The 14,301-nt window shown below is 36.6% G+C and overlaps 1 protein-coding gene across 7 annotated transcripts in view; it reads left to right on the top strand.

Annotated features, from left to right (window-relative positions):
- Positions 1-13,042, top strand: part of LOC111157956 (YY1 associated factor 2) — a 74,563-nt gene extending 61,521 nt beyond the window's left edge. For 5 of the 7 annotated variants that reach the window (XR_002641326.1, XM_022519714.1, XM_022519712.1 and 2 more), the window contains 2 exons: positions 11,310-11,462; positions 12,250-13,042. Coding sequence is in view for 4 of the 7 variants with exons in the window: in XM_022519714.1 (XP_022375422.1) it covers positions 11,310-11,462; positions 12,250-12,487 (391 nt within the window). In the remaining 3 variants the exon portion in view is untranslated. Of the gene's footprint in view, positions 1-7,803; positions 7,962-11,309; positions 11,463-12,249 lie in introns of those variants that run through there. The other 2 variants (XR_002641327.1, XR_002641325.1) reach the window with 2 other exon arrangements.
- Positions 13,043-14,301: the final 1,259 nt, after the last annotated feature.

The raw sequence follows: 14,301 nt of genomic DNA, 5'->3' as shown, positions 1-14,301 counted from the left end.
GAAATTTTCATCAAATATCTTCTGTTTTCTCTGTGAAATAAGAATCACCCTATGATAAAACAGCACACAGTAAAAGTAAGTTAGTGTTCTATCCCCAGTGCTTGGAACAGTGATTTGAACACTGTTTAATAAATGTTTGTTAAATAAATGAATGGAAGGAAGAGTAATCTTGGATTGGAGGGAAGAAGACAAGAAGTCAGTTAAGTAGATAATGTAGAAGGCTGCTGTTGGGTTGTGCTAGAGTGGTAAACATGGGAATGATGAGGTGGAATCATTCTAATAATGTGAAAGAAATAAATTGAAAAGACTTGATATTGTTTGGCTAAGGGGAAGGGAAAGTTGAGGAGGACCTGTTTGTAGCTCTGGAGATTGTCCTTAGTCTTTCAAATTAAGTGAGCTGTGATGTCCTTTAATGATTTGAGGGGTTTGTCAGCGATTTAATTGCTGAACATTCTAACCTAGTTTTTCTAAAGCTGATGTGTAGTCATCTATTTTGTCTGTGCTTACCAAGGACTCTCTTAGTAGCTGCCAAAGAAGCAAGTTTCCCCTGCTGCCACTTCCCAGGAGTTTAGGGAAAAATGGGTTCTAGGCTTTTGCAGAAGTGTTTGATGTTGAAGATTAGACCTCAGAGTAAAAAGTCTTCAGAATACTCAGATTCTTGAAATGCTGCTATAAGCACACTTAGGCAAGTGACAAGAAGAAAGAGTATGTTGAACCTGAGCATAAATTTAGTTGGTATATTGTGAATCCTTGGACCAGTGGTTTTTGTTTTTGTTTTTGTTTTTTTAAAGATTTTATTTATTTATTTGACAGACAGATCACAAGTAGACAGAGAGAGGAAGGGAAGCAGGCTCCCCGCTGAGCAGAGAGCCCAATGCGGGACTTGATCCCAGGACTCTGGGATCATGACTTGAGCCGAAGGCAGAGGCTTTAACCCACTGAGCCACCCAGGCGCCCTTGGACCAGTGGTTTTAAATTGTATTTCTCACAGCCACACCTCAGGGATAACTGAAGTTCAAGGATGAGCACTGAGCAAATGGGGGTTCAGGAGTCTCCACGTCAACTTCATATAGAAGTTAGGGTTTTTTTAGTTTAATATATTGAGATTACTTGTAAAATTTTGTTAACATGATGATTCTGCTGCAAAAACAATAACAATTTGAATATCAATACTAAAAGTACTCTTTGAATTTTGACGATAAATCAAATAGTTCCATGATTAGCAGAGTAGATTATTTATTGAAGGTAGAGAAAACTACTTTATAAGAACTCTTTTATCTTTCTATTTAGCAATAAATTTTTTAGAGGGGCACCTAGTGGCTCAGTGGGTTAAGCATCTGCCTTTGGCTCAGGTCGTGATCCCAGCATCCTGGGATAGAGCCCTATATTGGGCTCCCTGTTCAGCAGGGAACCTGCTTCTCCCACTCCAGCTCCCCCATGCTTGTGTTCCCTCTCTCGCTATTCCTATCATAAATAGTATCTTTAAAAAATAAGATAAAATAAATTTTTATAGAAAGCAGACATGCACATTAAACCCTTTATTGCATTTTCATGAAAAAGAAGTGAATGCCTCAGAAGATGACATCAGCAATTTTTTCAAGAAAATGAATTCTTGAAAGTTGGCACGTAGTTAAATCAATTACACAGTTGTTTGATAGTTGTATTTATGCATCGTGTCTAACTGGTATTGTTAATGATCATTAATAACGAGGTGTTTATTGAGCATCTGTACACGTAAGATCTATGCTAGGCACTGGGCATACAAAAATAAGTGAGATACGGATCTCTTCTCATGTAGGGGTTAGAGTACAGTTGGTGGGGAGATAGAACACAGCCATGTAAGGATCAACAGCATTACAGAGTGATGTGGAAGACCATGTTTTTCCAGAGGTGCTGCAGTGGCTCCATAAATGTTTGGTGCACATTGCTTTTAAAAATATTTTAATCATTAAAATCCAAAGGAACATGTTCTATAAATGTGTTCTATGCACCAAACAGAACATGCGCAAAAGGAAGACCACTAAAGGTAATTAATTTATTCTGCAGATTAGTTTATTCTTTTTTTCTTTTTTAAATTTCAAAATAAAGTAGCAAATCCTTTATTTGTATTTCTTGAACACTGTGAATAAAGACAGCCCTAGCAACATTTTTTTAGTCCTCATTTTCCCTCCTTTACCTCTGTCCTCACATAATCATTTTGCTTCCAAGCTGCAGTTCTCAAAACCTCTCTCATCCGGTCTTACTTCCTTCTTATTCTTTATCACAAAATCTCAAAAACCGATTCATTTAAAAATAAAAAATCTACCTCAGAGAGTCATTGAACACTGCCCAATGCTCCCCAGACTAAAGGACCTAGAAATCCAGGGAGTTCACACTGAGTAATTTACATCCCTTCTTGCTTGTTAACCCTTTGTAGGCATTGTGGTGCTAGAGCTCTCTGATGTGTCTTCAAATGATAATTTCCTAGATGAGTTTTTTGCAAATTCAAGAAACATTACATGAACCTTATATTTTTTTTTAAAGATTTTATTTATTTATTTGACAGACAGAAATCACAAGTAGGCAGAGAGTCAGGCAGAGAGAGAGGGGGAAGCAGGCTCCCCGCTGAGCAGAGAGCCCAACGCGGGGCTCGATCCCAGGACCCCGAGATCATGACCTGAGCCGAAGGCAGAGGCTTTAACCCACTGAGCCACCCAGGCGCCCCATGAACCTTATATTTTTAAGGACAGAAAGGAAATGTGGTTTCTCACATTAGGAGTCATTCAGCAGAAAGGATTTTATCATGCAATATTTGCAACAATGAACCTGAACCATCTTGTTTTGCCATAAGAAGATGTGATGGTAGGATGCCTGGGTGGCTCAGTCGGTTAAGTGGCTGCTTTTGGCTAGGTCATGATCCTATGGTCCTGGGATCAAGTCCCACATCGGGCTCCCTGCTCAACAGAGAGCCTGCTTCTCCCTCTTCCTCTGCCTGCTGCTCTGCCTACTTGTGCTCTATCTGTCAAATAAATGAATAAAGTCTTTTTAAAAAAGAAAAAAAAGATGTGATGGTGTTCTTTCATCTTTTATGACATTTGGCATCAAAATTTATGTGCTATGATTTGTAAATAGACCATGCAGAAGGATAGGTACATATACCTAGTCTGAAAATGAAAATGGTGGGGCACCTAGGTGGCTCAGTTGGTTAAGCTCTACTGCCTTGGGCTCAGGTCATGATCCTGGAGTCCCAGGATCGAGTCCCACATTGGGTTCCCTGCTTAGCGGGGAGTCTGCTTCTCCCTCTGACCTTCCCCCATCTCATTCTGTCTCTCAAATAAATAAATCTTTAAAAAAATAAAAAAACAAAAATGAAAATGGTGGGCGCCTGGGTGGCTCAGTGGGTTAAAGCCTCTGCCTTCAGCTCAGGTCATGATCTCAGGGTCCTGGGATCAGGCTGCATCGGGCTCTCTGCTTAGCGGGGAGCCTGCTTCCTCCTCTCTCTCTGCCTGCCTCCCTGCCTACTTGTGATCTCTCTCTGTGTCAAATAAGTAAATAAATAAAATCTTTTAAAAAAAAATGAAAATGGTAATTTTGGAGGAAAGAAAATGGTTGTCCTCGCTTCAGAAAAAACTATGAACCATCAAGGTTTTTGAAGTAAAATGTTTTGATAATGCTGGTGCAAGAAGTGGAAATGAAGAGAAGCCAAAATCTACTAGAGGTGTGTTTGAAATCATAAAATCAGTATTTCCAGGTAGGTGTGTTCCTAAGAATAGGCCTAATAGCTGATGAGGAGTAAGTAAAAAAACTTTGTCTATTTCAGGTCTATATACCTTCAAAACCACATTATTACAGGATAAAAGTTTGGGCTAAGTATGTTTTAAATGCTTAGTAAAAATTTTAATGTTGGTTAATTTTATTACTTTATTTCTTCTGTAAATTATCATAAAATGACTTAAGGTTTTTTTTTTTTTAAGATTTTATTTATTTACCAAGCAGAGATCACAAGTAGGCAGAGAGGCAGGTGGAGAAGGAGGGGGAAAAGCAGGCTCCCTGCTGAGCAGAGAGCCCTGATCCCTGGACCCTGAGACCATGACCGGAGCCCAAGGCAGAGGCTTTAAACCCACTGAGCCACCCAGGTGTCCCAATGACTTAAAAGTATTTTTTAAAAGGGCTTGTGGTGATGGCTCTTTTTCCTGGTGTACTGACAGTTTAAACATGAACTAGAAGTTCTTTCCACGTTGTCTATAATAAATTCTCATTCTTTTTTCTCTATTACAGTATACTGGTTTTTTTCTTCTTAATGCTTTTGACAAAGCTCACTTTCTTTTTTCTTTCTTTCTTCCTTTTTTTTTTTTTTTTTAAACTTCTGCATGGTTTTTATCTCATTTGCTAAGTAAATTCTGTGAGGGCACAGATTATGTTTGTTTTACCTGTAGTGAATCTCCAGCATATTACCTATATCTGACTTGTGTAAGTGTGCAATAAATTTGTTAAACAAAACAAGGTTGCCACTTATAAAATCTAACTTGGTTAGATTTTTCGGTTTTTGTTAGCAGTGTATTAAAAGACTCATAACAAGTTTAGGTTTATTTTTTTTTATTTTTTATTTTTTTTAAAGATTTTATTTATTTATTTGACAGAGATCACAAGTAGACGGAGAGGCAGGTAGAGAGACAGAGAGAGAGAGGGAAGCAGGCTCCCCGCTGAGCAGAGAACCCGATGCGGGACTCGATCCCAGGACCCCGAGATCATGACCTGAGCCGAAGGCAGCGGCTTAACCCACTGAGCCACCCAGGCGCCCCACAAGTTTAGGTTTAGTTCAGTTATTTTTACTCACTGAGATTTATTGTATTGCTTCACTTTATATTTTAGTGTTATGAAAATGACTCTTTCTGAGCTATGAGTGATACTACCTCTTTTAGAAAGAAACCAGTAAATACTTTATACCTCACTTGTTTTGATTGTCCCAACTCGACAAAGCTAAATTGTGATGAGGTTGATCAAGCTTGAGACATTTTTCTTAAAATATTTAGCATATAGAATTTTTGATGTGGGGTGATAGGATAGAAGGCAGACAGGTAGTTAGAAATGGCATATACCAAGTCAACATGTACCACCAGTCTTCTACCTGCATGGAAAGTTAAGCAGCTCCTAAAAATACTTTGTCTGATGAATAGTAGGTAGCCATTACATTATTGTTAAATTTGCACTTTTTTCTTACATTACAGTAAATCAATAGACCTGCAAAATTTTACACAATCTATTTGGGCTGTTTATGAAGGATATTCCGAGGCATATGAAGATTCCCTCAATTTCTGAATATCATATTTCACAAGTAACAGCTTAGTCATGATATATGTAAATAGGAAGAGGACAAGAGAATGTAGTTGGGATATGGTAATTAACTAACTAGATGACCTTTTGTCCTCCATATTGCAGAACCTCTGGCATTATAGGTGTATTGTGAAAACTATGAATGAGAAATCACTGGACATAAGAGGCTCTTCTTAAAAATGACACCCTGCCCCTTCATGAGTTAACAATCTCCCACCTCTAAAATTTCCCACTATTTTCCAGATTTTTCTCTTTAAGGAGAAGAAGGATCATAGTTTAAATCTTAAGATCCCTAGAGATATGAAGGCTTTCTTTTCGGTAGGGCATGGTACTGAGTCACTTTATGATATGTTATAAAGGTAAGCTGCGTTCTCCCACTTTCGGTGAAGCATCTTTAAAGTGCATTCAGCCTCTAGAGAGCAGCAGAGAGCTTCATTTCAGTAATTAGTCTTTACACACACACACACACACACAATCTTGTGTATTTATATTTTGTGCTTCTTTTTTTCCCATAGTTGAATTAGATCAAATAATCATAGAGCAATGGAACACAATTGTAATCTTTTTTTTTTTTTTTTTTTCCCAAGATTTTACTTATCTGACAGAGAGCACGCACAAGCAGAGGGAGCAGCAGGCAAAAGGAGATGGAAAAGCAGGCTCCCGCCGAGGAGGGAGCCTGATGTGGGACTCAATCCCAGGACCCTGGGATCATGACCTGAGCCCAAGGCAGACACTTAACCGAATGAGCCACCCAGGCACCCCACAATCATAATCTTTAAGTGAAAATCAACCATCATTAAAAAGAGATTAAGGGAATGAAACATTACACATTTAGGAAAGTCTAGGATAAAAAGATATCACTACTCAAGAACAGAAGTAAATATTTTTAAGGGAAAAGAGAACCACTACAGAAGATTTGTTAGTGATTGAAAAATAACAAAATCAATAACTACACTAGGTACACTAGTAACGCACGGTTGCTTATTAGACCACTTGTCTCATATTTATACTTGCTCAAAGGAAAGCTTTGCTTATATTTTATTAAATCTATAAATCCAACATAATTAACATCAAGCTTGTCAGTCCTTCTGATTTAGAGTAGACCTGTTCTTGGCTTTCCTATAACTGCCTTAGTCCATTTGAGCTGCTGTAACAAAAATATCATAAATGGTTTGGCTTATGAACAGCAAACATTTATTTCTCACAGTTTTGGAGGCTGCAAGTCTGAGATCATGGCACCAGCAGGTTAGCTGTCTGATAAGGACCCACTTCCACATTGCCAGCTATTTTTTCACATGGCAGAAGGGTCAAGGGATCTCTCTGGAGCACTATCCATGAGGGCTGTACCCACATGAACTAATCACCTGTCAAAGGCCCCACCTCCTAATACTATCACTTTGGAGGGGTAGGATTTCAACAAATACATTTTGGAGGGAACACAAACATTCAGTTCATAGCACTGTCCTAAATTCCCCCATTTCTTTCAGTTTTATTCCCATTTGGGGGAGAGTTCTTTATCCCTCTTATTGAGGTAAACATCTGATCATATTTTCCTTCTGAAATGTCCTCACATTCAGTGCTTCAGTGCCATTCTCCTGATGAGTATAGACCCCTATTACTATTACTTCATTCCCAGTTTGATTTGGTAGTCTTCTAGCTTGTCTTCAGAGACCAGCCTCTCACTTGACCAGTTTAACTAATTGTTCATTCTGTGTTGGTTTTGACTTGGATGGTGTGTGTTTATTGAATAGTTCTTACTACTGACAGAATAACATTTAGAAGAATTTTAGATTCATAACTCATTTAAAAATAAATTATATATTTTACTCAACCTCGTGGTTTTATGAAGCAAATCATGCTCTACTAGTATTTTCATATTGATGGGCCATTTAAAAGGGGAAATGATTCTAGGAGGATTCTGGAGAGATAAAGTTTGTTAAATATGAAAAAGACTTGATAACAATTGTAAGAGACCTGAAGTTGGGAAATTAGGATGTCCCTTTCTCACATAAAAGTGGGAGTGGGATGTTGAGGAACAGTGTCACATAATAGATGGGTACCCACTTGGAGACAAGTCCTTGAGGGGTAAGGAAGTGATTGATCATATTCTAAAAAATATTCTGTACCTAACTACAGCACAAAGGGTTATATTCCTGAAAATCTTGATCAGAGAACCCATGATTGAGATAGTCTGATCTTACAGCATTAAGTCATTAATGAACACAGGTCATTGGTGGATAAAGAAATGGATTAATGAATACAGAAAAACCTTGAAAAAATATGCAATTTTACTTGAAGGCAGCACTAAATCAATTATATATTTAGTAATAATGGCTACTCAATAACTAATATCGATTTATTGGTTGGTAGAAACATCAGGATTTTTACTCTAGGTTCAAAAGCATGTAAATTTATTTTGATATTTGTAATTTTATTTTAATTCAATTTAATCAATAACATTTTTGTTAATTTATTTTGCATTAAATTTTAGGATGGAGGGAGTGACAGTACAAAATATAATAAAGGAAGTTGTCAAACCTTCATTTGTTATGGAAGGAAGACATTCAGAGATCCATATTAACTTGGGAGACCAAATGATGACTACACCTCAGTTGCATTTTATATCTTGGAGTGACTCTCAATTTTAGGTGACTCACTGTTCACTAGGTAGTAGTTTAAACAACTCTTCTCAACCCTGCCACACCTTTGAGCTTTCTTTTCTCTTTCCATTTCCAACATAATTGAAAGATTTATTAATTCTTGTTGCTCTTACTTTTTACTACTTGTTTACTTCTGTGTAGCGAATGGTTGATCCTGGCCAATAACTAACCTTAGAGACTGCTCCTTAAAATACATCTTTCTTCTTTGTTAAACCTGATTTTATTATTCAACAACAAATACTAAGTAGCTAGTATTTTTTCAGTACTATGCTAAGTGCTAGTTATACAGTGGAGCATAAAGCTAATACCATCTCTTTTCTTCTGGAGTTTTATATCCTCAAAGAGGAAACAGATAATAAAATTAAAATTGCAACTTCTCTGGGTGCCTGGGTGGCTCAGTGGATTAGGCCTCTGCCTTCGGCCCAGATCATGATCTCAGGGTCCTGGGATCAAGCCCAGCATTGGGCTCTCTGCTCAGTGGTAGCCTGCTTCCCCCTCTCTCTCTGCCAGCTGCTCTGCCTACTTGTGATCTCTCTCTCTCTGTGTCAAATAAATAAATAAAATCTTAAAAAAAAAAAATTGCAACTTCTCCATTACTCCCTATGTTCCTTATTTTTTTCCCGTAGCATTTGTCAACATTTAAGACTCTGTATTCATTTTTTTGTTTGATTCCACCCACCTAATGTTGGCTCCATGAGGGCAAGGCTCTGTTTTCCTAGAGGAATATTTGTTGGCTAAGAAATGAAAAAGGGGGGCGCCTGGGTGGCTCAGTGGGTTAAGCCTCTGCCTTTGGCTCAGGTCATGATCTCAGAGTCCTGGGATCAAGCCCCATATTGGGAATCTCTCCTCAGCAGGGAGCCTGCTTCTCTCTGTCTCTCTCTCTGCCTGCCTCTCTGTCTACTTGTGACCTCTCTCTGTCGAATAAATAAATAAAATCTTTAAAAAAAAAAAAGTGAAAAAGGTGGGGACGCCTGGGTGGCTCAGTCCTTAAGCATCTACTTTGGCTCAGGTCATGATCCCAGAGTCCTGGCAGGAAGCCTGCTTCTCCGTCTCCCACTCCCCAGCTTGTGTTCCCTCTCCCGTCTCTGTCAAATAAGTAAATAAAATCTTTAAAAAAAAAAAAAAAAAGTGAAGGGGCACCTGGGTGGCTCAGTGGGTTGAAGCCTCAGCCTTCGGCTCAGGTTATGATCCCAGGGTCTTGTGATCGAGCCCTGCATCAGGCTCTCTGCTCAGTGGGGAGCCTGCTTCCTCCTCTCTCTCTGCCTGCCTCTCTGCCTACTTGTGATCTCTGTCTCTCAAATAAATAAATAAAATCTTTAAAAAAATAAATAAAGTAGCTTTCCTAACACTTTCTCTGCCACTGTAGTACCTTTCCTCTTCAGGCTGCTGCCAGTAATCTTTGTAAAATTCAATTCTGAATTTCTTCTGTGGTCTCCTATCTTTTAAGGGTAAACCAGATTCCTTAGCTTTTCATTATTGAATTTCTTCCCATCCAGTTAGCCTTGCTTTTTTTTTTTTAAATTATTTACTTGCCACTCCCTGCTCTCCATCTCAAAATTTATATGGCAGCAATACCAATATTTGCACTTACAGCTTCTTTGTGAAGTGGGGGCTAGATCAGAGGCATCAGCTAACTCAGAAACCAGTTAGAAATGCAAATTATTAGGCTCCACCCCAGGGCTTTCTGAATTAGAGACCCTGAGAGTAGAGCTAAGCAAGCTAAAAACAGGCCTTCCAGATGATCCTGATATACCTTAAATTTAAGGACCATTGCTTTAATCCATTAAAAATTATTTCCTTACCAAGCTCGGCCATTAATTACTGTGTTTTCTTTCTTTTTTTTTTTTTTAAAGATTTTTTTTTTTTTTTAATTTATTTGACAGATCACAAGTAGGCAGAGAGGCAGGCAGAGAGAGACAGGAGGAGGCAGGCTCCCTGCTGAGCAGAGAGCCTGATGCGGGACTCGATCCCAGGACCCTGAGATCATGACCTGAGCCGAAGGCAGAGGCTTTTAACCACTGAGCCACCCAGGCGCCCCTACTGTGTTTTCAATATCACTTTCATTTGTGTAACTCTTAATCTATATCATTAACCCTGATATCTGTGTCAGTCCTACTTCTTAAATTCTGTGGAACATCTTTCTTGGTTATCTGTTCTGTGCTTCAGCCTCTATAGGCTCTAAACAAAATGCATTTTTCATCTACTGAAACCTGTTTTACATGCTGTGTTTCCTATTTACTCCTTCAAAAGATTCCTCTTTATAGCTTTGAGTGATAGTGCAGCATTTTCTCATTGGTTTCTGTTTTGTCTTGTTCTAGAGGAACAACAACAACAAAACAACAAAAAGATTCTTTAATAATTCTACTGACCAAAAGAGGGTCAGGACTTTCCATGCAATAGAATTACTATGTTTTGTAGACCGTTTGTTAAAATGTATGTTTATCTTACTCTCCCTTAGTCTTTCATTCCTCCCCCTTCTCCTCCTCATCTTCTTTCTGTCTCTCAGTTTCAGAACTTAGAGATTGTTTACTTTGAATCTTGACCTCAGTTGGCCAGATTCTACCATAAAGCTGGAGGGATCTTTGACCCTGGGTCCGTAGAGTCATAACTTGTGTGCCACAACTTGTGGCACCAAAGGGTGAAGCCAAGGAGCATTTCAGATATCTTGGTGCAATTTCTACAAGAGGTTCCCAATATTTTTTAAAGGAATGAGTGAGTAAGTAGGCAAGTCTCAAAAGAATGGACGGATTGTCAGGGTCAAAAAAGCATGATGAGATTGTGACTAGAGATATAAAAAACTTCAAGGATTTTAGCAATAAAGTGAGGAGTTTTGACTCTCAAGTATTAAATGAATAAATAAGAGATTTTAGAGGAAAGACAAACCGTCATTATCAAAGATGGTTAGATTCTTTCTTCTATGAGGGAGAAAGGATAAATTTAAACATTATTTCAGTATAAATTTTCAAGTTTAATTTTTAGGACTCATGCTTATTTATATGTGTGCTTCCCTGTGAGCGCTCAGTTTGATATACTTTTTTAATAATTTTCACATTGATTCATGTATTGGTTATATTCTAATGGTTGACCATATATTTTAGGCTATAACTTTTACTGTTATTATAGTTCTGTTTTTGTTGGATAGGAAAGACAATAATTTGTGTGTGTGTGCATGTGTGTGTGTAAAATCTATTAAATTGCACATTAAATTATCTCACATGAGGAATTTTTATACTTGAAAATCATGTCATATATCCTTATAATTTGAGCTATTCTCATAAGGAATATATATTCTTAAATTATAATAAACAAAAACCTTTCTTTTTAACATACACACAGGAAACCTCGACCTGTCTCCCAGTTGGTTGCCCAGCAGGTTACTCAGCAGTTTGTGCCCCCTACACAGTCAAAGAAAGAGAAAAAAGATAAAGTAGAAAAAGAAAAAAGTGAAAAGGAAACAACTAGCAAAAAGAACAGTCATAAGAAAACCAGGTAAATTTGTGAAATAATAAATGAACCATTTAATATTCTCTTTTAACATTGATATATTCATATGTAAAGTGGACATAAAGGATTTCATCTCCTTTATTATAAAATATGAAAGTGTCTTTCTGAGCTTGAGAGGTCTATTAGAAATTAAACACAGAGGCCACTAGTATAAGCTTAAACGCTTGCCTGCCTGCCTGCCTGCCTTCCTTCCTTCCTTCTCTCTTCTCTCTTTGCTTACTAGATTCAAAGACATTTGTGTTGGAGCTGATACTTTTTCGGTCATAAAGCCAGGAGTGACATTCATAATACTGAACAGATATTTGCATGGGCTTTAACTGGTTAAAATATTCATGGGTATCGGCAGAACAGATAATCATGATGCCCTTCTCAGTGCATATCTCTGGAGTAACAGCCTTGCATATATAACTGCCTTAACAGTTATTAACTTACTCTGCGATCCAACTATGTCATTGCTTTTCTAAAACATTTATTTAGTAAAATTGATAAGCTGTTTGCAAAACGATGATAAAGCTTTAAAAGCACAATTAAGAGACCATTGCTTCCAGAGTATCTATTTGTCATGTTGAAGAAGATTCATCAATGATTGGTTCAATTAATGTTAATGATTTGAAACATTTAATTATATTTTCGTGGCTAGTTCATACATGAATCTAGAGCTTTAGATATAGATGTATTCATTTTGTTATTTTTACCTAATTTATTCATTATATGTTCAGAAAGTTGGTAGAGAGAAAAGCTAGTTTAAAATTTTATCATCTTTTGTATTTAGGCCAAGATTGAAAAATGTGGATCGGAGTAGTGCTCAGCATTTGGAAGTTACCGTTGGAGATCTGACAGTCATTATTACAGACTTTAAGGAGAAAACGAAGTCCCCGCCTGCATCTAGTGCTGCTTCTGCAGATCAACACAGTCAGAGTGGCTCTAGCTCTGATAACACAGAGAGAGGAATGTCCAGGTCATCTTCACCCAGAGGAGAAGCCTCATCATTGAATGGAGAATCTCATTAAAGTTTATTTTCTCCAATTTCTTAGTCACTTCTGTCATAACATACAAATATACAGATTATGCCAAGAAGTACCACATTTTCATGACAAACATTCATGCACAATCCATAATTTGCGTTTTACACAAAATAGAAATTTGTTAGAATTTGTTAGACTTCATTGCAATCTATGCCTACCAAACAAACCTTTTCAGACTTGACATTTTGGTCTCCACAGTTCAAGGTGCCATGAAAATGTGGTTGAATTATTCATTATGCAGTGTTATTGGTAAGTCTATTTTCACTTTTAGTTTAGTGAATTCTAACACATAATTCTTGAATTCTCTACTATTGGCATGTAACGAATTTAAATTTTTATAACATAGTGCAAGCTGCCTAAATATGTATTATTTGAGAATTGTGAACGAATAGTTATATGTATACAAGTCAAAGATCAACTTAATCAACTATTGCTGCAACAGGATTTTCTTAATGGTTATCCTCTTAAATACACCTGCTGGTACTTGGTGTGGTTAAATAGGAAAAATTGTTATTAAATAAAGAATTTGTATGAACCGTTGCCAATGTTTTTGACACATTTTACTAAATTATTGTTCCTGATTTATGTTTCTGGTTTTATCTTTGTTTTTGTTTATCTTTAAAGTATTCATTATTGTAATGTTTACTAGCAGAGTAGTAAACAATAAAACATTGATTATTTAGCTTTATAATTCAGGTTTAGTGCTCTTATCATTGAACACTGGTATTTTCTGTATAATATAAAACTTTAAAGTTCAAATAATTATAAGCATTTGGCAAAAACAGAAAAGAAACCTGACATATTTTAAAGGCTGCAATTTTGGAAAAGCTTTAACTTAATAATAGTTTATCACTGTTGTCTTGCCCCAAACTTGTGCAGGGTCATAGAAGTATGAATCTAATTAATACAGAAATGGAACTGTTTCGCAGAACTGGGAAATAACTAATCTTAAATCAGTTTAATTGGCCTCTTATTAAATATAAGATTCTTAAAGTCATAGTGCCCTATTTTCAGACACAAATGCCAGTTTATGCATTTATCAATATTCCTGAAATAAAAGTATTTACAGCCCCACTTACTATTATGTAAAATTACCAATAAAATATTTTTATGACTACAGATTTTGCAGTTTTGTTCACAACTAATAATGTGTTTCATGTTGTATTTAAAAATCCAACCTAGAAACCACACAGTACTTTTTAAATTTTTCTAGGGTCTCCTGCTTCTTTTAGCCATTTGTTTAATATATATCCACTTCTAGGAGACTTCTGAAATATAAATTAAAAACATAGCTTAGATACAAAATATCACTTAAAAGCACTATGATTGCATTTGAAGAACAGAAAAAACAAAACTGTAGACCCTGACAGTTGTGGTATTTGGTGGTTTCTCGTGGTAATGTAATTTTCTGTTTAATTGCAGTACTTTTTCCAGGCACAATGGGACTGTCTTTTTTGTAAGATGCTAGTTGTGAAATACAGTTACTTGCATACAGTAAAAGTCTGTGATTAAAACATTTATATACCTCATTCTTTAGTGTTGTTAAATGAGAAATTAAAGTTTGTTTTTATTATATGATGCTTTCAGTGGAACCCCAGTGAACTGGTTATGTTCTTTTAAAACACGAAAAAATTTTGCCATATTTTATTGCTTTTCATGTTTTTCAAATGTTTTAAATTTTAGACATAGTAAAAATTACAAGTAATAATTGTAATAGGGAAAAATCTTCTAATTTTTAAGTCAAAACTGTGCTTGGAGACACTAGGTCTTCTGATAATCAGATTCTTTCTGGATGTATT

Source organism: Enhydra lutris, unplaced genomic scaffold (genome assembly GCF_002288905.1).
Source record: "Enhydra lutris kenyoni isolate GAN:26980312 unplaced genomic scaffold, ASM228890v2 scaffoldscaffold56, whole genome shotgun sequence".
Classification (NCBI taxonomy): Eukaryota; Metazoa; Chordata; class Mammalia; order Carnivora; family Mustelidae; genus Enhydra; species Enhydra lutris.
This window is presented reverse-complemented; position numbering and strand designations above follow the sequence as displayed.